This window comes from Alligator sinensis, unplaced genomic scaffold (genome assembly GCF_000455745.1).
Source record: "Alligator sinensis unplaced genomic scaffold, ASM45574v1 scaffold491_1, whole genome shotgun sequence".
Classification (NCBI taxonomy): Eukaryota; Metazoa; Chordata; order Crocodylia; family Alligatoridae; genus Alligator; species Alligator sinensis.
The window spans coordinates 8,893-34,295 of record NW_005843169.1 but is presented as its reverse complement, the minus strand read 5'-3'; the positions used below and the strand labels follow the sequence as shown (position 1 = coordinate 34,295).

The window sequence follows — 25,403 nt, the reverse complement described above, 5'->3', positions numbered from 1 at the left end:
ACTGGGGGGCGGGCGTCAGCCCCGGGCGCCACACCTCGGCGCCTGAATGAGCCCCGCGGCGCTGCCCATGCCGCTGCCTGCGCCTCCCCTGCCGCCTGCGCCGCCCCGCCGGGCGCGGGGGCTGCTCTCCATCCTGGGCCTGGCCCTCGGGAAGCCGCTGTGGATGTAGTATTACTTCTTCCTCCTCCTCCTGCTCGGGGCGGCCCCCCGCGCCGCACCGCACCGCACCGCACCGCACAGCGGGGGTCTGGTCTGCCCGCGCACCCCGGCCAGCGGGACGTCTGGGATGCTGGCTGGGTCTTCCTGAGAGAGGAGCGGATTTCGGGTCGGGGCGGTCTCCTGTGGGTTTCGCCCCCGGTGCCTGGGCTGCGCCTTCACTCGCCGGCGGTCCGCAGCCTCCGCACAGGGTGGTTCAGCACCCGCCCGGGGAGGGGAGAAAGAAAAGGATGAACAAGAGCGCACCTGGTCTTTTTTCTTTCAACTGCACGTGCTTCGGCATCGAGGAGGAAATGGGTCTGAAGTAAATTGTCTCGTGGATGCTAAGGGTGCGCCTGGGAATAAAACCCTCGCAGCCTCGTCGTGCTTATTTGTACCGGGCGTCGCAAACTGAGAAGAGGAAAGTACCTCTGCGAGCTCCCCGCTCGGTCATGAATGAAGCCGCATCCAATGCAATAACTGGATTATAATTGCTGTTGTTGTTGTTGTGATTCATATTACTGGCTGCTTTACTTTTGGGGGTTCGCCCTGCTCCTCCTCTTCCTCCTCCTCACTGGTTCCCTGTCGGGAAGTATGGCTAATCCTGGGAGAAGAAGCTATGATAACCGGGAGATAGTGCTGAAGTACATCCATTACAAACTGTCACAGAGGGGATATGACTGGGCTGCCCACCAAGACAGAGCACGGGGTTCTCCGAGTCTCTCTCCTGCTGTTGCTGCTGCTGGGACTTCCTCTGACCATGCTGGGCCGGTGTCTCTGCATCCTGAGCCTGCTGGCTCAGCTGCTGCTAGTAACGTGCCTCCTGGTAATGAGCCGGGCCCAGCCCCACAGGCTGTCCACCTGACCCTGCGCCAAGCTGGAGATGATTTCTCCCGCCGCTACCACAGTGACTTTGCCCAGATGTCTGGCCAGCTGCACTTGACCCCTTTCACAGCCAGGGGGCGCTTTGTGGCGGTAGTGGAGGAGCTGTTCCGAGACGGAGTGAACTGGGGGAGAATTGTGGCCTTCTTTGAGTTCGGTGGCGTGATGTGCGTGGAGAGTGTCAACCGGGAGATGTCACCCCTCGTGGACAACATTGCAACATGGATGACGGAGTACCTGAACAGGCACCTCCAGAACTGGATCCAGGACAATGGAGGCTGGGTATGTATCCGTTGTTTCTTTCCCTTTAAAATACAGTGCTGATGCCTTCTAGCCACTCTTGGGAGGTCAACAAACTGGATGGTGCGCAGGGCACGAGAAAACAGAATACAAAAAATTCCAATTTATGCTTTGACTGGGACAAATGAAGTCAGGCAGTAGTTTGGCTTGGGGCACGGGAGTTCGTTTTTAAGGGGCTGCCACTAGCCAGCCTTTGACTAGCTCCCTTAACGTTGAGTGTTGGGTCATGCAAGGGTTAAAGTGAAGCAGTTTCACTGAGAGAGTGTTCACGGCCTTTCCTTCCCTGCTAAGCATTTGAGGAAGCTGTTTTTTCCTTTCCTCCTCACCCTGCCATTCTCCTGGATGGGTGCAGGGAGAGTTTTCCCTCTCCTCTTCTTCAGTTTACTTTAACCATTGACATGATACAAGCGCCACACAGTGCTTGATGGTGGCATGGGGTCATGGAGCAGTGTGGGAAAAGAAAACAATGATATTATTATACCCAGGAGTGATGCTGCTGGTGCGGAGTGGAGGGATAAAGCAGAGAAGGTACGTGTGCATAACTGCTCACGTATAGTGGGTGACATTTTAGTCATAGACACTTTAAACAGGTGAATTGCGTATTAAAGAATGGAGTGAAACATTGGTCAGGACTGACTATCACCTGCCTCTCGTAGCCACAATGATACTTTAACTAGATAGTTTTGCATATGGTTCATTTTTTGAACTGTTTCTCTCCTGTGTTTACACTGAGCAATTTTCAGTCTGGAAGGAATAAATGCTTCTCAGAGGCCAGCAGAGGAACTTACTGTGGGATTTTTCTGGAAAAAATTTTGTTTATTGTAACCTAGGACATTCCTAGGCAAGCAATATTTTACAAGTCCCACAGATAAAAGTTACGTCTAGTTGGAATGGTTGTAGCTTCATCCAAAGGGACCTGAATTTCACCACTCACAAGGCAAATGTGCCGTTTTCAACTTTCAACAGTCAAACTTACTCTCTTTCTGTCTCAAAAAATACCCATTTGACCAGTGGGTGTTGGCTTTCTTTCTTCCTTCTATACTAATCAATTGACAGTAAGAAACATTATGCCCCCAAGCATAATTCAGGTCTCAATTCAGGCTTGCCGCATGCATAAAGCCAATTATGTATGACACATCTGTAATGTATTTGCGTACAGGAGCAGTATACTAAACTAAAGACGTGTTGAAGAAGAAACTTTTATATATAGGACTGGGAAATGCTGTAAGTTGTTTAAAAGATGAGACTGTCCTGGCCTGGGGGAATAGTAGCCTATAGTCCTGTCTCTTACGAGATATTTTTAGAGAGCAATCACTTACATAACAGAGTTTCTAAAGGGAGTAATGTTTCCCAGCAAGTGCATTGATTTATGCCTGTTATTTAGAAAAAAGTCTTTCTAGAATGTTACTGTCTCTTTCAGCATCCAGAATCATCTTAAATTAGTGTTATGTTTTGTGGTTTGCTACCTGTGCTGTTTGTGTCTCTCTCTAAAGGCTGAGAGTTTCCTTGTTCTGTCATACACACAGTGTTGGGGCTCGAGAATGCCTGTGGACTGCCACACTGTTTAGGGTAAGATTTTGGAGAATTGTACTGTGTTTGTATTCGATTTCCAAAATTAAAATGTCAAGAACAGTGATTTGGACAATGGCCTGTGAACTGAAACTTGGTGGGAAGAAGAGGTCATCTTATCTTGGAAATTATAAATATGGTATAAACATTTCACCAACGGACATTCAAATGAACCTGAAGGACAATCTTCCAAGAAGATATTTCTCTACACACACTCCTTTTTTTTTTTTTTTTTTTTTTAATAGGACAGCTGTTTGCACTGAGCATAAAGAGGCAGCAAGGAGCAGAATTTGTTGGATAATATATTTTAGTACACCAACTCTATAGTTGGGAAAGATGTTCTGCAAGCTTTCAAGCACAAAATGCCCAAAGCTTATCTAACAGCTCTCCCAACTATATAAAAGATAATACCAAACAAATCTTGCTTCTTGCATATTCCCTGGACCATCATAGACACAAAGACAGTAGGTAAGGGACCAGAGCAATTAGATTTTCTGTCTAGGAAATCAGGAGCTAGATCTGACAAGGGACTCATGACTTGAGTGCTGGGGATGTTAGGTGCAGTATCTCTTCACATACTACCTCCTAAACCAAAAGCAGTGCAACAACATGGCTGTTTAACCCTGTAAGTAACAGACTCACCTGCGAGAGGAGCACCTGGGCTCTGTTTCCTATGCCAAGGATTGTTTATCCATTTTACATGAAACTTATACTGGATAAACTTGATAATCTATGGAGCAGGGTCTTCCCTCTCAGAGGTAAACACACACCCATCCCTGGGCTGGAGTTGTGTTTCTGCTTGGTCTTTGTCTTTGGCTGAGAAGCTTGCATTCATTTTGCTAAGTGGCAGAATTTCAGAAGGAGATGTAGCAAATTGCCACCCCTTATTCTACACCCCAGAACAGCTTATAGTCTGGCAGTTACTAGGGCACTGTCCTGGGAGGGGAGAGTTGTGGTTTGATGATGGCATCAAACTGAAGTCTTCTATATTCTGGATGAGTGCACTAACCACTCCACTGAGCTGTTGCATAAAGAAAAAAAGCCTTGCCCTCTTCCAGCTGTGGGCTTAGAGCACATCTGTCAGATTGTGTCCTCTGGAGAGCTATGTGAAGGGGACCCCTATTTCAAGAACATCTAGAAATAGGGACCAGATTAGGTAACCCTACCAAGGTAGCAGTTGTTTTGGGCATGCACAGAAGCACAGCTCTGGGCACCTTGGAAAATGTATTGTAAGAAATGTACAGAGGTATGGGTTCATATCCCCCTCCTGACATGTAGTGATCACCAAGTTCAGTAAAACCCAATCAGACATGAGCAAGAGGAATCATACAATAACTTTTATTGTGGAGCAGTAGACAAGTCTCTGCAGACTTTTTGTCTCTCTTTAACTAACTAGCTACTCCCTCACTCAAGAACCATCTCCCAATTCCTGACGTCTTCAGTCTCCTATGTTAGGGAGCATCTGTAAATTAACTTCTATCACTACAGGCATCTAAGACATTGGAGCTGCTGAGCTGAGGATCACATCTAAAGTTTGTCCAAGTTCTTTTGCTGCCTGGAACTTATGACTTACTCCATGGTCCACTGAAATCACTGTAGACTACAGTTCAAGCCCTGATTTTATGTTGTATGTGTATTCTAGTAATAAAAATGTAAGGGATTAATTTAAATTAATATTTTTAAAAGAGAAAGGTGTTACTAGAAATACTTGGCCAGATGAAGCAAACAAATGAAGGTCATTTCTTGATATTTTGAAATTTGGAAGAAAGTAATTTAGAACACAGATAGCAAGAGCCTTTAAAAGGCAAGCTACATCCTATGGATACTATGTAAACAAAGGCTGATGATTTGATGCACTGTAGGCCATATTTTTGGTGTGTATTTATGTGTAATGCACAGATGAGGGCAGATGTGTGAAATATCATCTGATGATGCATTTACATTCATTTCTCTGTTAAGATTATTGTGACTATTAATGGTTGAAAAACTTGTACGCTCTTACAACTAAAATGAAGTTTCAGATGCAGCTATTGGAATCCTCTTTTCAGATGGAAGAAATCCTAGATGGCACTTGGCATAGGATTTGTTTTTTTCAAAACATGTTAAAGGGAAAACATGCATTGGGGATAATTTACTGAAACTCAGTCTTCAACTTGGCACTTATTCACAATGTAGGAAGCATATACTCTTACTATAGTATGATGAATGTCTCTTCAAAGTAACTGCTTGTAAGCATATTTTATGCACACTTTTTTATATAGTGTAAGCATAATTTAATATAATATCAGTATTTTGCACAGGTACCTGTTACAGCTACTGTGTTATAAGTTCATACTTTTATACTGTTTGTACTTCTGCTTGCCATGGTAATGGTCCAGTGTGTAGTGCTATTTCCGTACTGTAATGTTGCAGTATAATATTTATGAAAATAATGTCATTTTTATAATTGTAAGAACATATTCTCTGTCATAAAACAGCAAACCAATTGCTCAGTATACCTTTGCTCTATTTTGTGAGCATACTTCAAGTAACTTGAAGTAACCACAAGCTGGTGACAAATTGTATTTTTAAATAAATCTCTATTAAATACAATCAAAATACTTTCAAAAGGACGTATATTATTTATTATTTTATAAGGAAACCAAAGACAGAGAAGCACAAATAGATGAGCCAGAAAGGGATATCACTTACAGAGCAGACATTTTAATGATTCCTGTGTATCCAATAGTAATGATGTCTAATGACTGTTAGATTCCTTAACATTACATTGTTTAATGATTCTGTTGGAATTTGAGACAGAAAAACAACATCATTTAACTGTTGGCTGTATTTTCAGTTTACAGTTCTGATGGGAAATAAATACAGCTTACAAAGATTTGCATACAGGTCAGGATAGCACACTTTGACTTGATTAAAACTTCTTAATTGCATTATAAAAGAAAAAAGAAGAAAAGTAGGTCATCTCTACAATTTCATGGTACTTAATATATATGTGTTGTGACTGTTGATAAGTTAATGGCTTTTTTTTTTAATGTCTGCCGTTTTAACTGCAGAATAACTGTCTCAATAGCAGATGAACAGACTAGCACAGTTTGTGACTTACGAGTATGAGCTGGAAATATTAAATGTGAGGCATTTTGGGAGAATACCCATATTTGCCTTGAAATAATTCTTCCTTTTAGTCAAGTCTGGAGCCCAGACCCAACACCAGTGGGTTCTCAACCTTAGACTCACAACAACCCTTGTTAGATTCAAAGCACCCCTCAGAAAATGCCAGCTCTTAGCTTGCACTCAGTTTTCCTCTGGAAAAATAATACTGTAATTCTTCTGTTGCAAAGAATTCAGAAAGACAGTAACAGGTCAGGCTGTTTTTGACTCTGTTCCTATTTGAAATCTCTGAGTCTATGTTGTGAATGAAGTGCAAGTGTTTGTACTCCTAAAAACACCAATATTGCATGGCATACCATGACACTTAAAAGGATCTCACATACCCCACTTGAGAATCAGTGGTATATACTGTAGATCAGCAGAGCTCAGCCTTGGGCTGTTCATAGTCCTACCTGTAGCTCTTTTGGTGTTTAAATTTTCCAGGAAAAAGGTCATTTAAAACAAAAAATAATTGGGGACAGCAAAGGAGACACAGACATGCTCATGCACATTTAGACAGATAATACTTTATTTATGCTAGTAACCAGCCCAGAGAAATGAAAAAAGGTTGCTTTGATGAGTTGGCTTTGAAAAAGTTGCTCTGAAGAAAGGTGATTGATTTATGGACAGCTTGTGAGATTCTTACACATACTGGGGACATCTACACGTGTGCTTCCCACCGAGTAGACTAATTGGCTCCACAGTAAAGCGTCACTGTCTTACATATGCACTGGTATTAGAGTGCAATATACTAGTTAACTCTGCTGTAATATAGTACTAAAACTTGCAGTGAAGTACTTTACTGCACTGAAATGCACATGTAGACGGTGACTGGGAGCAGAAATCGTGCACAGTCAGTCCAGGCAGCAGGGGGCCAGACCCCTGCCTGCCACCTAGTCACACAGCTCTGCACATTCAGCACTCACGTGCCCCAGCCAGCCCCTCCGCACCATGACGCTGCCCGGCGCTCACCCCGCAAGCTGCTGCCAACCTTGGCCTGCTCTGCCCTGACTTGAAGTGCTGCTGGCCTGGGTGCATGTGTAGACGTTGCACCTGGGAGCAGTGTACTATGGCTCAGAGTGCTCCAGAGTTTATCGCTTTGCATTAATTGCACGTGTAGATGCACCCAATGAGTTGTACCTTACCCTCCTCCCAATGGCTTCAGTGTGACGTCTTATAATATGAGTTTTACTACTCAGTAAGGGTATCACAATCTTAGCTGTTTTGATGAGTGCATTAGTTGTTACTAAATTAATTATACACATTTTTGGAAATACTAATATGGTGAATTCTTGAGTCTTTCTTTGACCCCATGTAATAACTGAGTTCCCAGTGCATAAAAGGACTTACGTGCCTAAGGAAGGACCCTAACATTCTTTTGGGCATCTAAGTCCAAAATTTTTATTCTCAGAAATCTTGCTTAGTTAGTTAGGTGCCTAAATTTTCACCAATAAAATTTCCCAGGCACCTGCAATCCTACTTTTGCATATGCCAAGCTATGTCTACCTTCACAAAGCTGAGCAGCTTGCCCTATACTCCAGGGGTTTTCAACCTTTTTTAAGGAGTGTACCCCTTCTGGGGGCTTGCATGTGGCAGTGGTGGTGCAGGGTGGTGGATGGCAGCGGCTGCTGTATGAAAGCTTCCCCCCGGTGTCCAGCTGGCCAGATGGCACCTGCGCGGCCTGCAGATGGGAGCTGCTGCCCTCAACCCGCTCCCAGCCCTGCTCCTGGGAAGTGGTGGCATGGGGTGTTGGGTGATGGTGCTCCATCCGTAGCCCCTTTCCAAGTACTCCTGGGGATACATGGACCCCCAGTTGACAACCCCTGCTCTACTCAATCCAGATACTTCAATTATCCCCTCTTCAAGTGTTCTAGCATGATCTAGGAGGCATGCTGTGAGACATGCCTTATACATGCCTAGAGGATCAGGATGCGCACAGTACAGATCCATGTTCGAATATTAAGAATCACAGCTGGAGGAGGTGCCTCTCCCCATCCTTTTAGCTAATCGCTTGGTAGTTGGAACAGCAGTGTGCTGTGGAAGACCTGGCTTTCAATGTCTTTCTCAACATGAAGGGATTCAAACCCATCTTTCCAACCTCCCAGAAGCTGCCCATCCCACAGCACTGTCAGTTGTTCTGGGATGACAAATGATGCTCTTCAGCTCTCGTTTTCAAGCTGTGCAGATTTGCACAAAATATTTTGAGATTCACTGGGGCAAAACTGAAAGTACAAGGGAAGCACAGCTCTAGTGTTGTGATTAGGGCAGTCACGTAGGAGTACGTGACTGTAAAATACAAAACAGTCCTTGGAACATGGGTCAGAGCCTAGGTTTCTCCTCTCAGTGCGTGCCCTAAGCACTAGGGGCACATTTACACATGCTCCAGGGGTGGGCACTTTAATTAGAGCAGTTCCAAGAGCTCCTTTAAAGTGCCTCAGTGTCTTGTGTATTAGTGTCCCTACGCTTCAAAATGGTGGCTTCAAAAAGTGTGTTCAATGAACTCCACCAGACTTGATTAATTGAGTCTGCTCTGATGTGCTGTAATTATAGCACGTTGGAGCAGCCTCTGCGCTCGTGTTTAGGCACTCTAGGCTTCCTGTGTCTGGCCTAAAGTGGCACAGTTCAGGAAGAGAAGCAGAGCATGTCTCCACCTCAGAACAGCCAATTTGGGGCACTATCCCAGGAAGTGAGGAGCAAATTTGAATTTTTGCAGGCTTTGGACCCAAGTTACCTGCTTCCTCGGTAAATGTTTTAACCTTTGAGACCTCAGATGGAAGAAGGGCAACAGCACCTCATCGGCCAAGTAAAGTAGTGGCTCCAGTGCCGTTTTTACATGGAACAACTTAGCAAATTGTTTCCTAGTTCCAGGAAACAATTTGGAATGTGAATCCTCATCTGATATAGGTACCTCCTTGCAGCCCTGAGTGAGGCACATGAGGTCTGAAGAACAGCTGGATTTGAAGGCACACAACTCTCTTCAGCATTTCCCATTAGCTAGTCTAGTCAATGCCCTTACTCAAGGTCTAGCTCTTGTGAATTACTGTTCTGAAGGGCCTAAATCCTCACATACATTGTATAGGAGCTTGAGTGTCTAACTCAGGGCTGTGGACTCTGTTCTGAGAGCCAGGTACCTCAAAGTTATGTGCTGGAACACTTAACATTGCAAGAGCCATCTGGAGGTCTTGCCATAAGTTACCATTTGACTGTTAAAAGGAAATTGTCAGTTTGAAAATCTGTTCTATTTAAAAGCGGATTAGCAGCAGTTAATCAGCAGGTATGGCACCTTCTGAGTCATTAGTCAGTTTGTGTGGGTCTGTGGTTTTTAAAATCACATTTTCATATTTATCAAAATATTTTTCTGTCTGCCAGTGCTGACAAGAAACTAATTTATAGGGAAACTACAAATTCAAAATGTAAACAACAGAAAAATAATGATGGGAAAAACGCAGAGAAAATAATTATTTTAGCCTTGTTGCTGTAGTTTTCAATCATCTTTGACATTACCTGTGAAAATATTAGTAAAGTATTTTCAGAGAGAAGCATTTTTTGTTCTTAGGATTTTTCTTATGTTAATGTGTGTGTTGTCATTTACACATAACTGCCTCATTGTGACACAATACTGTGATGGTCAAGCATCTGTAATATAGGATGGCCTATTTTACACTTCAGAATTGAGAAAAACTATTAGTCTTGTATGAAATGGCTTGTAAAATTGCGTGTTGTGTGGGAGGGAGTCTTTTCCCATCATGGCCCAGATTTTCCAAGTGGTACAATCACTTTGTGCTGCATCACTGATGGAGAGTGACCTTAAAGCTAATTTTAAACATCCTCAATATAAGAGTGGCATTTGGTGGTGTAGAGCCTTTCATCTTCAGAGCAAGGAAAAGGAGATCTGGCTTCAGAAAAATGTGGGAGGGTGAGGCTGGGATACTACTTTGGTTTTCTACTGTGGTTTTGATCTCTAGTAATTGTTTGTGTAAAACAAGAGTCAGCATTAGGCTTCCGTAGTACAAAGTTAGAGCAGAAATTTGAGGGAAGTGCAAAAGTAGATTGAGTAGCATTGCCTGGTGGAGAAGCCACTAGCCTGGAAAGTAGAAGGGGGATTTACTCACTAATCTAAACCAGAGGTGCTCAACCCCCAGCCTGCAGGTCAAATCCAGCCATCCGGTGCCGGGTTATCTGGCCTGCATGGCTCACCACAGCTTGGTGGGCTGCCTCATGGTCTGTGGCCCAGTGCCTTAGGTCCAGTGCGTGGGATGGCGTAGAGCTAGATCCTGGTGTGCAGGGCTGGCACAGTGCCCCCCAGAGCCCAATCCCCACATGTAGGACCAGGCTGAGGTAGCTCAGGACCTAAGGCTCAATCCTAGCAGGCAAGGGCTACACAGAATCTTGGGGCCTGATCCTGAGGCATGGGGTCTGATCTGGTCTGTAGACCAGGCCCACAGCCCTCATCTGGCCTGCAGGAGCAAAAGGATGAATGCCACTGATCTAAACTGTTTTGTAGATTTGAAAAAGATCATTCTTCTTCCTGGTCCTCTGTTTTCCCTCCAGCTGTTTGTTTAGGATCTCTTAGACTGTCTTTCCTCATGTGTTTGTACAGTGCCTGACACACGGGGAATCCCATCTGCTGGGTTCTCTACAGCACAGTAATGTTATTGCAACCACTGCTTCTGCTACTAATGCCAGCAAGCTGCATGCTTATCTCTGGTCTGTGTTCTGTGCAGATTGGCTCTGCTACCTAAACTGGGTCAGCAACCTTGGCAGTAAAACAATCAGTGTCAAGAACATGAGAAATCAGATTAAATAATGAATCTTCTCTAGGAAATTGGATTTTTGCCACCTTTTGGTGACTATTTTCATCCTTTTCTGTAATTCAAGTTATGGGTAAAATGCAAAGTTGTGCATTTATGAGAGTCAAGTCATTTTACCAGCAATGTGCTGTCTGGTTGCCTGTTGTTGTTCTGTTTTTAGTAATTCTTTCTCTCTTCTTATTTCTAGTCCTGACTGACTGCTTTATGCAGTCCCCAGCTTTCTGTCATGCTTTCTAGTCATACTTTTAGTAACCATTTCCTAAACTGATGCAGTTCTAGTCTTTTAAATGTCAACACTGTAGCATGAGCTACAGAGAAGCCAAAACCATAACGTCAGTTTTCTTGTGTTCTTTCCCATCTAAGTTCACAGATGAATGATGAGCACCCCTTTCATAAACAGTGTGTGTGGGTGCCCCATGTTCAGAGGTTTCTACCACTCAGCACACCCACAGACCCATTCCTAAGCACATTAATCACATGTTAGCAGTTGTTTAGCAACTCTAAAACAGTGCAAAAGCACACTGGTGATAGAAAACAGAACTGTCTTTGTATTCTACATTTTAGAAGATTTTAGAGATACATAGCATGTCTGAAGTTCAAAGTTATAGCTAGGTTATCTATCCATCCCTTTTCATACACAGTCTGATCCAGTGCTCATTGGGAGGTTTTCCACTGACTTCAGTGGTCAAGCTCCCGGAAGCACAAAACTAATGGGACCTTGCTTTCCATTTGACAGGAGTGAAACTCGAGGGCAAGAGTTAAAAGTCAGTACTGTAAAACTGGTGTGTGGTGGGAGAATCCAGCTTGTGGTTTCTTCATCACACAGCAATCTCTAAAGAAATCCAGCAAATTATCTTGCACTAATTTCCTTGTCTGACTTGAAGCCCATTGAGGTAAATGGAAAAAATCCAAATGAGTTCAGTGAGCTTTGGATCAGGCCATTAATTACTTAATTACTTATCTGTTATTTTCCAGCACTGCTTGGAATATTACATTTATTCTCTTTTTTTTAATTATTTGAACACAATGTATGCTTGGACCTAATAATTCAATAGTAGTTATTATAGTAACTGAGAAGGCAGTCTTTACTTTGTTGCAACAAAGTACAGACTCTTTCTGAGGGCAGTACTGGGAAGAGGGTTCTTTTTATTTCATTCCATGGATGGAAGAAGCTATGTGGTACTCTTAATCAGGGATGGCCAACCTGCAGCAAATGTGCCACAAGTGGCACACAAAGCTGCTTTATGTGGCACATGGAAGATCTGAGAGGGATCAAGAAGAGCTGATCAGGAAGGGAGGAGAGGGACTACGTAGAAAAGCTGAACATGAACAAGCAAGTTCAAGGGGCCGGATGGGATGCACCCAAGGGTGCTGAGGGAGTTGGCTGATGTGACTGCAGAGCCATTGGCCATCATCTTTGAAAACTCATGGCAATCAGTAGAGATTCTGGATGATTGGAAAAGGACAAACATAGTGCCCATATTTAAGAAAGGGAAAAAGGATCTATGGAACTACAGACCAGTCAGCCTCTCCTTAGTTTATGGAAAAACCATGGAGCAGATCCTCAAGGAATCCATTTCTAAGCACTTGAAGGAGAGGAAGGTGATTAGGAACAGTCAGCATGGATTCACCAGGGACAAGTCATGCCTGACTAACCTGATGGCCTTCTATGATGAGGTGACTGGCTCTGTGGATGCGGGGGACTGGTGGATGTGGTGTACCTTGATTTTAGCAAGGCTTTTGATACAGTTTCCCACAACATTCTCGCAGGCGAGCCATTGATTACCCTCTGAGCCTGATGCTCCAGGCAGTTTTCTATCCATCTTACAGTCCATTCATCCAGCCCTTACTTCCTTAGCTTGCCTGCGAGAATGTTGTGGGAAAGTGCATCAAGGAAGTAAGGGCTGGATGAATGGACTGTAAGATGGATAGAAAACTGCCTGGAGCATAAGGCTTAGAGGGTAATCAATGGCTCGATATCTAGTTGGCAGCCAGTATCAAGTAGAGTGCCCCAGGGTTCAGTCCTGGGTTCAGTTTTGTTCAAGGTCTTCATGGCATAGCCTCAGCAAACACCCTCAGCAAGTTTCCAGATGACACTAAGCTGGGGTTAGTAGTAGATATGCTGGAGGGCAGGGCTAGGATTCAGAGTGACCTAGACAAACTGGAGGATTGGGCCAGAAGGAATCTTATGAGGTTCAACAAGGACAAGTGCAAAGTCCTGCACTTGGGACAGAACAATCCCATGCACCAGTACAGGCTGGGGGCTGACTGGCTGGGGAGCATCTCTGCAGAGAAAGACCTGGGGGTTACAGTGGACAATAAGCTGAATATGAGCCAGCAGTGTGCCCTTGTTGCCATACTGGGCTGCATTGGTAGGTGTGTTGCCAGTAGATCAAGGAAAGTGATTATTCCCCTCTATTCAGCGCTGGTGATGCCACATCTGGAATAGTGTTCAGTTTTGGGTCCCCCACTGCAGAAAAGATATGGAGATTTTGGAGAGAGTCCAGCAGAGGGCAACAAAAATGGTGAGGGGGCTAGGGGACATGACTTCTGAGGAGAGGTTGAGGGAACTGGGCTTATTTAGTCTAGAGAAGAGACTGAGAGGGGACTTAATAGCAGCCTTCAACTACTTGAAGCGGGGTTTGGAAGAGGATGGACCTAGACTGTTCTCAGTGGTGGCAGATGACAGAACAAGGAGCAATGGTCTCAAGTTGCAGCAAGGGAAGTTTAGGTTAGATATTAGGAAGAAATTTCTCACTAGGAGGGTAGTAAAACACTAGAACAGGTTACTCAGAGAGGTGGTAGAATCTCCATTCTTGGAGGTTTTCAAGACCTGGCTAGACAAAGCTTCAGCTGGGATGATCTAGTTGGGGATGGCCCTGCTGAGGTCCCTTCCAACCCTAATTTTCTATGATTCTATGAGAGAGCAGAGCAATGGATCAAGCAGTAAGAAGAGTGGTAGACAGGACAGGGATGAGAGGGAAGAGCAAAGGATTGGGCAGGGGAGGAGGATCAAAATGGCTCTTGGGGAGAGGGCAGAGCTTACCTTGTGTCATGCCTAGCAAAAAAGTTGGCTCCCACTGCTCTAAATAAGGGGTGTCAAACTTTTCATGGCTTCATGGTGTAGGGCTGTTCCACGGGCCAGATGAATGACGTGTGGCTGGCCCCTTGTGATGGATTTGGACCATGTATTACTGCAAAAGCTGTTTGAGTTCAGAAGCATCATTGGATTTGCGAAAGTGTTAGGTATTTACATTAATAATGAGAACATCCACCCTTATGTTAGACAAGGTAAAAATAGCTTAGAAGAGAGATGAAATTTAATAAATGGGAGATAAACTGATATGGAGGAAACTTTGCCCATGAGTGAGTTAATATGTAATGATTTGATTTTGGCCACTGTCAGAGACGAGATACTGGACTAGATGGACCACATACCAGCACAAAAAGGTCTATAATTCTTTTTAGCATCCTTATAAATATAGAATAACATATTTTGTAAAAGTGTAATTCATTGACTGCTTAGAAAATGAGACCTCACTATAATACTCTCAAATATCCTACATTGAGAAGAGGGGATGAGACTTCAGGTTACTTTTGTGGGCTACTGAAATGATTATTACTGACATGTTTACTCATTTTGTACCTAATATAAAGTGATAGCCTAATCATGATGATTTAACTGAAAAGATAACTTATAACCACTAAATAAGTGGGCTTCAAGCTATTCCTATGTACAATTTTACGTTCAGAAATCATATATAATCAAGGGAAAATGTTAAGAAATGTATTAGAAAGCATCTTACTATTTAGTTTTGGTATACATTTTTTATAAAAGTTATTTATTACTGAATCCAATTTATCAAGTAATTAATTTAACATTTAAGGATACATCCAACGCCCTAGGGTATAAATAAAGACATACAGTGGATTCCACTTTATAGAATCACTGGTTAGTAGAATCAGCCACTTATTTGAATCAATATGAGAAAACCAAAACCATTTGTATATTATTACATGTAAAAATTGATCATATTAGAATCACAATTTTTGGTTTTTAGAATAATTTTACCAGAGAAGCCTGGGGATTTTGCAGTTTTGTGAGGAGCCCTTTGCAGGCTGGCAGAGTTCCAGCTTGCAGGGGGCTGGGAGGGCGGTCAGGCAGAGGGTGCCATATACATATACAGGTAGTCCTCAGACTTATGACCGAATTGGTTCCTGAAAATTGCGTCTTAAGTCAAAACGTTGTAACTCGGAACCGATGTTCTCATGGGAAACACTGATATAAATGGGGAATTGGTTCTTGAACCAAGGCCCGATACCCTATTTTCACCAAAAATAACCCAGAATTTTGTACTCAATCAGTTATAGATGAGTAATATTGCTACATTAATGTATTTATATTGTACGTAGCAATCGTATTGATTTGGAAGGACTTCATTGAGGTGACTTTGCTGGACTTTTTGAAGGGGTCTTGGTTGGACTTTTTGAAGGGTTCTTGGCTGGAGTCTTCTTAGGAGTCTTGGCTGCTTCTTAAAGTGGCCAAGGAAGTTTGGATAGATGTTCTCCAGGGAGACGGGTGACGCAGCAAACTTGTTCGCTGGAATGGCGTGGTGTCGGATTAAGCGTTGTACAGTTGAAACTGACGTCAGAAAGTTGAAACAAAGTTTCAACTTATAAATGTTGTAAGTGCGAAATGTTGTAACTCGAAACGTTGCATGTTGAGGACTGCCTGTACTGTACATGCACATGGCCCCAGGCAGCTGGGAGAGCAGCTCCCACAGGTAAATGGGGGGGGGACTGAGCCCCCGTAGGGAGGGAGGGCTTGGGCCCCAGTGGGGAGTGGGACGGTACTGTGGGCAGCAGATCTGGGGGGCAGAGGCTGGGCTCCCTGGCGATGCGCCCCCTGCGTGCGCAGTAGCTTTAAGGGTCACAAACCTGCGCCACTGCCCTCACTGCCTGTGCCCGCCCCCACCTCCACCTCCGCCCCATGCACAGATCTGGGGGGTGCGGGCTCCCCCCCTCGCCTCTGTAGTAAGCGCACTGCCCCAGGGAGCTGACCCCACCCCCTGTGCCCAAGCCTGCAGTGGGGGGTAGCAGGTGGGAAGCTGCTGCAGCAGCTTGCTGGGAGAAGGGGACTGTGGACCTGCATCCCTGGCCCCATAGCCCTGGCTGCTGGGGGGGCAGGGGGCTGTGGGTGGGGGGCAAGGGGCACCTGCAGGGCTGGCAGGGGCTGTGGCAGGGGGGGGGGAGAGGCACAAGCAGGGCCAGGGGGCTGTGGGGGAGGAGTGAGTATCTGTGTTCTTAAAAAAAAATAAGTCTCCTTTTAATGGAATCAGCTGGTTAGCAGAATCAAATCACCATTTCCAATACAAGGAATCCACTGTATTTATCTCCATCAGTAGTGCTTTCTTAACCCAGGTGAAGGTCCACAGAGGTGACTTGTGTTCTTTTCTTCTCTTCCTTTCAGTCTCTGACAGCTTCTTTACATTTCATAGTGGCCTACATGCTGTAATGAAAAAAAATGTTTCACCAGACTTAATATTTGCCAAAATATTGATTTTTGTTTTTGTGTTTTGTTTTTTGTTTTTTGGGTTTTTTTGTTGGTTTGGATTTCAACAGTGCTAGATAGTGTTTACATTGCGGCAGTTGGCCAGATCCAGAAAGTTAATCAGAATTGAAACAGACCTGTGCTCAAATTTAACTGAGTGGAATGGTGGTGAGGGGAACCAAACCCAAACGAAAACCAAAAAAGTTAGCCATGTCAATGTAAATTAGATTAAAATTGTTTTAGCTTTAATATTTTGTATTAGGAATGCAGGTAGAAGAATTTTCTATTCAATGGAAAAAGAAGGTTATAAAGTAAGTTATTTTGGGGGTTGTTTTTGTTGTTCGTAGATACTATTCAGAAAACTAGTGGAACATTTTAGGTACTATAGTTTTCAGCTTTAGGCTTTTCCCTTGCGTGTAAGCAGGGCTTTCCTGATAAGCACTTAAAGGGAATTTGCCTTCCTTCTGATTCTTATTATGTACATGTATTGGAAGCTACTTACAGCTACTTCTAGGAAGTCTCCTCCCCAGTACACGTGTGTGTATCTGCATGGATGCATGCTCTTCCACTTCCACCTGCAAGGTTTACTGGGAACAGAGCAAAGTTCAGGTACAGTCAGACAAGAACATCTTAGCTCAAATGTAACATGCAAAATTACTAAGACCATGGCACTACTCAAGAGTTTAAAGTTAGCCACATGTTTAAATACCTGGCTGAATTTAGACTTGTTTAGTCATACTGGGTGTCCTTGACATGGACAAACAGGATATGAACTCAGCAGGACTTTTGTCTAGGTCAGTGGTGTCCAAGTCATTTGGCCATGTGGGCTGGAAAAGTGGCACAGGGCTGGTCTGCGAGCCAAATTTGGAGTGTGGGCTATGTCATCTGGCCCGTGGGTCTGGAATTTGGTGGTGGTAGAGTTAATTGCTGTGGCTCCTGGAACTGTGGCAGCTGTTGTTCCTCCCACTGTCACATTTCTACTCCCATGGACCGGATGACATAGTTCCATGCTCCAGATTCAGCCCATGAGGCTGGAAATTTGCTGATAGGATAAGCAGCAGCAGGATTCATTGCTCTGGCTCTGGCTACCACTGTTCACCACACTGCCAGGCTTCTACAGCTGTGGGGAGCCCTGCAGGTTAGATGAAGTGGCTGAATGGGCCAGATCCTGGTCACTCCTGGCCTACGTAGTGACAACTGGATCTGAGCCTGTGGCTATAGTGCAGTGAAATGCCTGTTATAGCAACACATTCTACCCGACAAGCTTTTAGTGTGTCATGGTGATCTGTTAACTTTTATCAACTTGATCTAAAGTTACCTGTTACCTTTACAAGTGACCTTTTTCCATAGGAAAACTCACTGAATACTTTGAAACAATAATGTGAAATTTCAGAGTGCCTTATTTCTTATTTGAAAGAAAAAAAGGATTATTTCTATGGAAAAGTAATTTATCTTGAGTTCTTCTTAGTCTCTTTTTAACTTAGAACCTATGCTCAACTACAGAAGAAGCCTCTCATGGATCATGTACACAGTTAATTCACTTAATGACATTTTAAAAATAAAAGTTAAAACCTCTACATTCTGAATAAAAATAAGTCTTGGACTGTTCTCTAAAGATCTGAAAATGTAGGTTCAGACAGACACAGTCAAGAATTTGAATTTTCCCTGGAAACTCCTCACCTTTGACATTCATTTTAGGAGCTGCTGACAGTAGCAGATCCTGGACAGTGTAAAGATTAAGTTGTAGTGATGGTGGGAGCTCACTTCACCCATATAGCAAGCTTATGCACATGCATCTAGTAGTTGAGACTGAAGCTCTTTGCAGTGAACCAGCACTGAAGGTGGGTTGTTATGGCACCATCACACCCCTCCCCATGCACTTGCCCAGTTCTTTTCCCAGCTGCTGACTCAGTGGGCCATGGAAGTCTTTTGTATAACTAGGATTCAAGGCACGTCAGACATTTAAGATTAAAACATTGTACTTGAAAGCAAATTGGAAGCTATTTGGACATGATTCCACCCCCCCCCCCGATCTTTTTACACTGCCAGGGGCAAATCCCCAGCTGGTGTAAATTGTTATAGGCTATACCAGTGTACACCTGCTCAACTATTGTGCCCTACCCCACCACTCCTCGGTCTATTATACAAGGTCCTCAGTGTAACTGAGAATCAAGCTTAATGAGTCCATCGTTTTGAGACTGTCATGTGACCTACTCTTCCTTCCCTGCCCCTGTTCTACTCATCTTCAGTAGTAGATAGTAACATTTTAAAATGTTAGAATTGTACATTTTAGCAGCAAGAATCACTTTACTCTTGACTGAAGAACTTCTGGAGTGGAAGGTAATAACCATTTAATGTGTGCACCATCACTAAACAAAGGCTTAAGGATCTGAGATAAAATTTACAATATTCATTTAAAATGTCAGGTGCCAGAAAGAATGTAAACAAAGGTCCCAACCTGGAGTTTAATTAGGCAGTTAATTGTTGCCTTCAAGATGCACTAAAATTCCACAACAAGGAGTTAAACAAGGGGATGCATGTGAGGGGTTCTGGAAATAACATTGGTTCTAGAAAAGCACCCTGAAATATTTTGACTGTAGTACGTAGCCATTCATGTGAAGGAGCAGATGACAGTGGAGGTTGTCTTGTCTGGTTTTCTTTGGTTGCATCTGATCTTTAAAATAAATGGTCACTGTATCTTTTTGATAGATTACATAGGGGGTTCTTGGAATATGCTGGCTGAGGCCAAAACTGGTGAGTAGCTTAATTGTTGGGGTATTTTTCTGTGGGTCTACTCTCTTATTTAGTGTAAGGATTCTGACTATTAGAGCATTGTTTCTGTCTCAGATAATAATCAGCTGATGAAATTCTTTGATGCATTATTGTAGTGAGTCAGAACCATATGACTGCTCTTCATACTTTGCTTCAGTATGTCTCTTGAAAACAGTAGGAAACCTATCAAGTCATCACCCTACATCTTTTCTAATCTGCCAGGAACATTTTTTTCCATGGAGAGCAATATAATTTTTTCAAGAACAGTTTTGATCTGATGTTTTTGTTTTGTTTCCCAATAAAAATATTCAGTCAGGGCAGCAGTTGGAGGTAAAGTGCAACAAATTCTATAGGATTGTGACCTCTGGAACGAACTTAATTAGTCAAAGGAAACCACAGCATTACCTTAGTGCTGTGCTTTGGACATGGGATCATGGTTTGGCTTACATTTATTTTATTTCTTCCTTTCATGCAGACTACAAATAGATCATTCTCCCAAACCAATCTGTTAATTGTAATAAATTGCCTAAAGCTAAATCTGACTATGGGTTGTGACCTGTTTGGTTAGTAGCTGGAGTAGCCTACCTATTTGATTGCAACAGACAGCCATTTCAGTTGTTTCTAAGAGCATTTTAATCCCTATTTAAAGAAAATCTCTAAGTATGAAAAGAGCCCAAATAATCAGTAGTTGTTATTGTTTCCTATTTTAGGGTTGTCCTAATTATGATGGAGCAACATTTTGTCTTGTCCCTCTCTCTTCCTGTATTTCAGCTTAGGTACCCAAGCTTCTTGGCTGTCACAGAAAAAGAGATGTGCATCTCCTGGGGCTATTTCAGGGAGTGAAATTTCAGAAAAATGTAGGAAACAAAACCAGATGCCTGAGAAGAAACTTGGGGGCCCTTTATAAGCAACTCTTCTCTGATCAAATTAACCAACTGATATTTCTAACACTTCATAAATAACATATCACACTCTGTCAAAGATGTGGCTTGAGAATGTAAGGTGGTTGTAAGTTAATTAAAGATGCCTTATTCTGCCCCCAGATCTATAAGAAAAAAAAAGTTCTTCTGGCTTTATCGCTTTCCAAGTCAAAAAAAAAAAAAAAAAGAAGATGATCCCTCTCTTCATCTTTCTCTTTGGTTTAGGTATTAGTCAAGGTCTGCCTTATTTTAAATGTACTGCCAAACAATAGTATGTTACCCTTGAGGATTAAAAACAATATATGCCATTGTATGCCACCTCTTCATTTAAAAATGGCTTGGGTTGCCATTGTAAAACAAAAATTAAGAATTTATGCAACCCTCTCAAACAAAAGCTATAAAATATACAGAGCTACAGTCCATCTCTTTGGCTACTTTGGCAGTAAAAAAGCTCTGGATAGAGTTAATATGATTTAGTCTCTTATACTCCTTCCTTGCAGTGCCTTGTGCCTGGAAGTGGGAAGAGAACAGGGCTGAGAGAATGGTAAGGCCAGTTCATACTGTGCCCTAGCAATCTATGGCTGGCAAGATGACCTCTTGGCGGCTGCTACCTTCCCAAATGCTTTAGTGCAGTCCACAAGCTCAACTTGAGTGTTCTTAGGGAGGGTACAGGGCTAATTTGTGGCATGCCTGCCAAAAAGATTGACTCCATTTCTGCATATCAAGTATGTCAGTCAACCCGAGGATCAGGAAGTTGTAACAGGTTCCTTTGTGACTCTTCCTCTCTGAGTTCACCTGCAGGTCTAGCCTATGGTTTTGATAATGTGAGATTTTACCATTTGAGGTTTTCTTAACATTGGAATCTCTGACTCAGATTGTTTGTATATTTGTCACTATTTGTCACCCACATGAGTTATATGTTTTGAACTTGTCTTTGAATTTTAAGGTTTCTTTTCTTTTTGTTATTTTGACATTTTTTGGCAATGAGGTTGAAGGATTGTCAAGCTTTGGGAATGGTAAACATTTTATAACACCTGGTTTTTCCTTTGTTATGAATACCTTGTTATTAAAGAATGGATTGCAAAAATAAGTGGAAAACACTGCATGTACTTACACACAAGTTGTGGAATCTTCATCCCTGGAAATTTTAAAGAGCAATTTAGATAGACTTTTAGCTGGGATAATTGTCAGAAATGATGCTACCTTGAGCAGAGGGCTGGACTAGATGACCTCTTGAGGTCTCTTCTATCCCTGCTTTCCAGTGATCCTTTCCTATAGGTAATACAATTTGAAACAAAAATTGTTTAGCAGTGTATCCATAACTATTTTATTCCCAGTAGCAAAGGTTTTTAATCTAAAACAATTATAGCAAATGATGTTAAAATAACTGTTTACAAATAATTAATTGAACACATGGGTAGTGTTAAAATTACAAACAGATACATTTTGAAAATAAGAAGGGTTGTTCTGTCTTTTTAAACAACAAATAGATATGTCAAGACCCGAGTTCAGTTTTTCATGTTTCTCCTAACAGAATTGCTGACAACAAATTGTGCCTACAGCACAGAAAGGCACTGTAATCCATATGCTGCTTTCAGTGTTAGTAATGTCAAGTCCTTGAATATCTAATACATTTAACACAGGTCCTGATGGATAAATAAGAAAAAATGCTGTTAATTTTAATAAATTAAATGTTGTATTTTATTTCAAAATGTATTTACAATGTGCATTATTTAAAATTGTAGTCATGAAGTTTGCTAGGCTCCGATCTTGAAAATGCATACGCTTTATTTATATAGATATGTAATGTTGTAAGAGCATGATCAGACAATTGAACCAAAAAGTGAAACTGGCTGGAAACAAAAGTGCAACAAAGAAATCTGTATTCAGTTTCCAAATTGAGTTTCAGGCAAAAAATAAACAACTAGTATAAATGGGTAATGTAGGACAGCATTAGGACCCGATACAAAGCCCACTGTAGAAAGAGTCACCCTGACTTCACTGGATTTTGTATCAGATATATACTGTGACAGGGGAGGATTTTTCTTTTTTTTTCTTTTTTGGAAAAAAGAATTTCAAACCTGATGGTGTCACTTAAAAATATGGAAAATTCTCCAGTTTTGCCTCCTACATGTTTCTGTTACCAAGCAGTCACTGATCTTATTTTAGATATGACCTTAGTGTTCTTTCCACAGTACACAGGCTGAATGACATGTTATTCAAGTTCTTATACAATATTATGATGTATCTGTTTTTATATTTAGCTGAAACCTTTATTCTCTTTATAAACAAACCCACCTAATGCAACCACCACCTATCCAGGGAGAGTATTTCCATTCCCTCTGGTTTAGTTTGAACAAATTTGGCATAGAACCGTGCAATATTTCCATAATAACATTTGAAACAGGATGCCTGCTATATTGACATGCAGGTCTACAGTGAGTTTTACCATGTGCCAGGAAATTGCATTCTTAAGAAAAATCCAGACATAAATTTTGTGCAATCAACACTTAAATTTTGAAAAGTCTGGCAGTAAGCTGCTACATACCTCAGGGGGATTCAGTTGAAATCTTTACTTTCTAAGCAGTGCATTTCCCTCACTGGGGTATGGAGGCAGAGCAGATAAAGTGTCTTACTCTGCATTGTGAAGCATTATTTCAGGCCTTGATCAGGACTCATGCTGAAGCCCCTATACACTTGACCCAGCTCAGAGCGGGTACCTGGTTGTTCCCAGGCTGGAGAGTCAAAGGTAGATAGCCACATCGAGCCACTTCACTCCATTGGCTATCCATACTATGGAGTATGTATGTGTACAGACATTTGGGGAGGTTAAAGTGGTTTCAAAATGGCCAGCAAATTTAAACTTCGCTCATCCCAGTGCTGACATTACACTTACAGATCCAGTCTCAGTGGCCGGAAATCAATCTAAACCTGTAACATTACAGAAGGTCCACGCGCATAAGCTAGTCCAAAAATTGCGGAACCCGATTTAAGATAAACCTGGATGGATGTAGTATAAAATTTACTTGATTTTGGTCAAACTGGTACATGGAACATCTATACAATTTCCCTGTGCAGCTCTGGGGCTAGAAAAGCCTAACCACCAGCCGCAGCCCTGGGGCTGTGCTTTTTACCCCCTACCCCACAACGGGATATTTTTTGCCCCCCCGGTCCCTTGCCCCACCTCCTGACCAGCCAGTCATCCCAACCCGTATCCTGCAAGCTGTTCTGGGTGCAGCTGCTCTTATCAGCATTCACTGCTGCTGGAGCTGAGCAACTAAATCCTGGTAGGGGGAGGGGTGGGAGAGAAGGTGGATCAGCTTGCCGGGGGTGGGATTGGAGGGCTAAAAAAAGCCCCTGGTCTCTCCTGCCACCCCCAACTCACCCATGGGTCCTGTCTGCCTTCCCTCCCCATCCCACGAGCAGGTTGCACCTGTGCCCTCATCCTCCAACAGACCCCTCATCAGCCTGCTTGTCCCTCTCAACCCCCCTGCCAGTTCCCCCCAATCGCAATTTACCTGATATTGGGCAGCTGTTTTGAATTGATTTAGCTTCCCCCATAATGCCCCCAAATGTCTGTACTTAGCCCTTGTGTGCTGTTGGCTACAGAAACTCGCATGTCTTTGCCATGATTTCACTAAAGGCTGCTAGGCCTGGAGTGGATCTTAAGTCTCCTACATTCATATAGACTCCATCCCTCTCCTGCTAATCTGGACCCAAGGTGGGAAAGGGAGAAGAGGAGGCTATGTCTTCCAGCCCTCGCCTGTCACAACTGGGGTGTAGTCTGACCACAGAGTAAATCAGAGTAACTGCAGGTTGAATCCACACCAGATTGTACTTGTTGGTGAAGGGCTGTTATGTCAACAAGGAATTGTTGGGCTCCGTGTGCTCCTCCCTTGCCGCCCTAGCATACCACATTGGTCAGATTGGTAGAAGATGTTAAAAAGGGCTACAGTCTAGCTAGGTAAACCTGACTTGAAACCAGCCAGGAATTGCCTCACAATGAGGTAATCAGTTCCCAAAAATATAAAGAAACTGTGACAGGTACCAATATCTGGTCCACAAGGTCCTTGAGGGGCCCTATCTCCTGTTAACTTCACTGGGTGTGGGATAGGTTTGGCACATCACAAAGTGCATGCAGCATCTCGCAGGTGCTGCTCCTTAGAAACCAACAGGCATTGGAACATTAGATGACTGATGCCATATATGAGTATGAATCCAAAGTTGCATTTAGTCTAACTGAAATCAATGGTGTAACTGTCAGAGAGTTACAGAAAGCTTTCAAGGATCCTTTCTGAAGTGTGCTGAGGTAAAGCAACAGCAAAAAAAGAGGGTCTTTAATAAAGTTCACCTGAACCGATGAAATTTGGCCACAGGGAATTGTTACAAAACTAACAGAACTCAGCAGTCTGTTTGTAAAATTCATCGGTTATGTGACAAGTTCAGTAAACAGTCAGTTTAAGTATCGGTACATTCAGAGATTTTTAAGAGTGAGGCAAAGAGTTAGTCTTTCACACACATGGAATTGTAGCACAACTAACATGGATACTAAACCATGTGAACTGATCCCACTGGGAGAGGTTTGCCAAAACTTGAGCCAGGAAAAATCATACAGCTCTATAAATAGCTAAATTTAATTTATTTGCATATGTGCGTGTGTGTGTGCACAGATGCATACATGGAGTTCGTTTTTTTAAATAAATATAGTTGTTCTTAATGTTTTTTTAAGTAGGAGAAAATGTTTTAAATAGTTTTTCCTAGAGGCAGTACATTATGTTCTCACTTTAGGGCCAACAATGTGTACTGCCTATTTTCATAAGGAAGCTTACAGAAGAAGGAAGGGAAAGTATTATGAAGCATCGTGAGACTATGGTAACCATTTGTCAATGATATATGGCCAAGCAAAGAGTGCAGGAGAAAAATTAAAATATATCGGGAGCGGAAAATAAGATGTGTGAAGTGTTTCCTTTTCCTTCCACACATTTATGACAACTAAGCAAACAGTTTCTCATGGCATCGGAATTTAACCTCTTACATTTGCTAATAGGATGGTACTGAAAAAGTGAGTAACAGGCAGAGTTACATGGAATAGATGATGGGATAGGAGGTAGGGGGACTAATTTTACTGACTAACTGCTCCCTTAAAACTTAAGTTAATTTGCAGTACGTTAGATGCCTTTCCCAGTGCACAAACAAATGTGAATGGAAAAGCAGGGTAATGCTTTAGATATTCAGGCTGTAACATAGTTGAAATGA

General features: G+C 42.7%; 1 protein-coding gene and 1 long non-coding RNA gene across 4 annotated transcripts; one reads left to right on the top strand and one right to left on the bottom strand.

The window, feature by feature from the left end:
- Positions 1-6: 6 nt before the first annotated feature.
- On the top strand, positions 7-20,134 carry BCL2 (BCL2, apoptosis regulator). Of its 3 annotated transcripts, none has more exons than XM_025194198.1 (2): positions 7-1,359; positions 19,999-20,134. In XM_025194198.1, exons 1-2 carry the CDS (start codon positions 790-792, stop codon positions 20,068-20,070), a joined length of 642 nt encoding a protein of 213 aa, XP_025049983.1. In that variant the 5' UTR covers positions 7-789; the 3' UTR covers positions 20,071-20,134. The 3 variants fall into 3 exon arrangements, with proteins under 3 accessions (XP_025049983.1, XP_025049984.1, XP_006037839.2); XM_025194199.1 differs by lacking the exon at positions 19,999-20,134 and adding an exon at positions 2,904-4,603; XM_006037777.2 differs by lacking the exon at positions 19,999-20,134 and adding an exon at positions 2,871-4,603.
- LOC112548429 lies at positions 16,227-23,390 on the bottom strand. The gene is made up of 4 exons (XR_003092182.1): positions 23,332-23,390; positions 21,351-21,419; positions 16,958-17,042; positions 16,227-16,413 (listed from the first exon to the last, which is right to left on the bottom strand). It is a non-coding gene; the product is annotated as an uncharacterized LOC112548429 (long non-coding RNA).
- Between the last annotated feature and the right edge of the window lie 2,013 nt (positions 23,391-25,403).

Coding starts and splice junctions, on each gene's coding strand:
- BCL2 (XM_006037777.2), top strand. CDS start 790: ATGGCTAATCCTGGGAGAAGAAGCTATGATAACCGGGAGATAGTGCTG. Junction 1,360..2,870: donor TCCAGGACAATGGAGGCTGG/GTATGTATCCGT, acceptor CTCTCTCTAAAG/GCTGAGAGTTTCCTTGTTCT.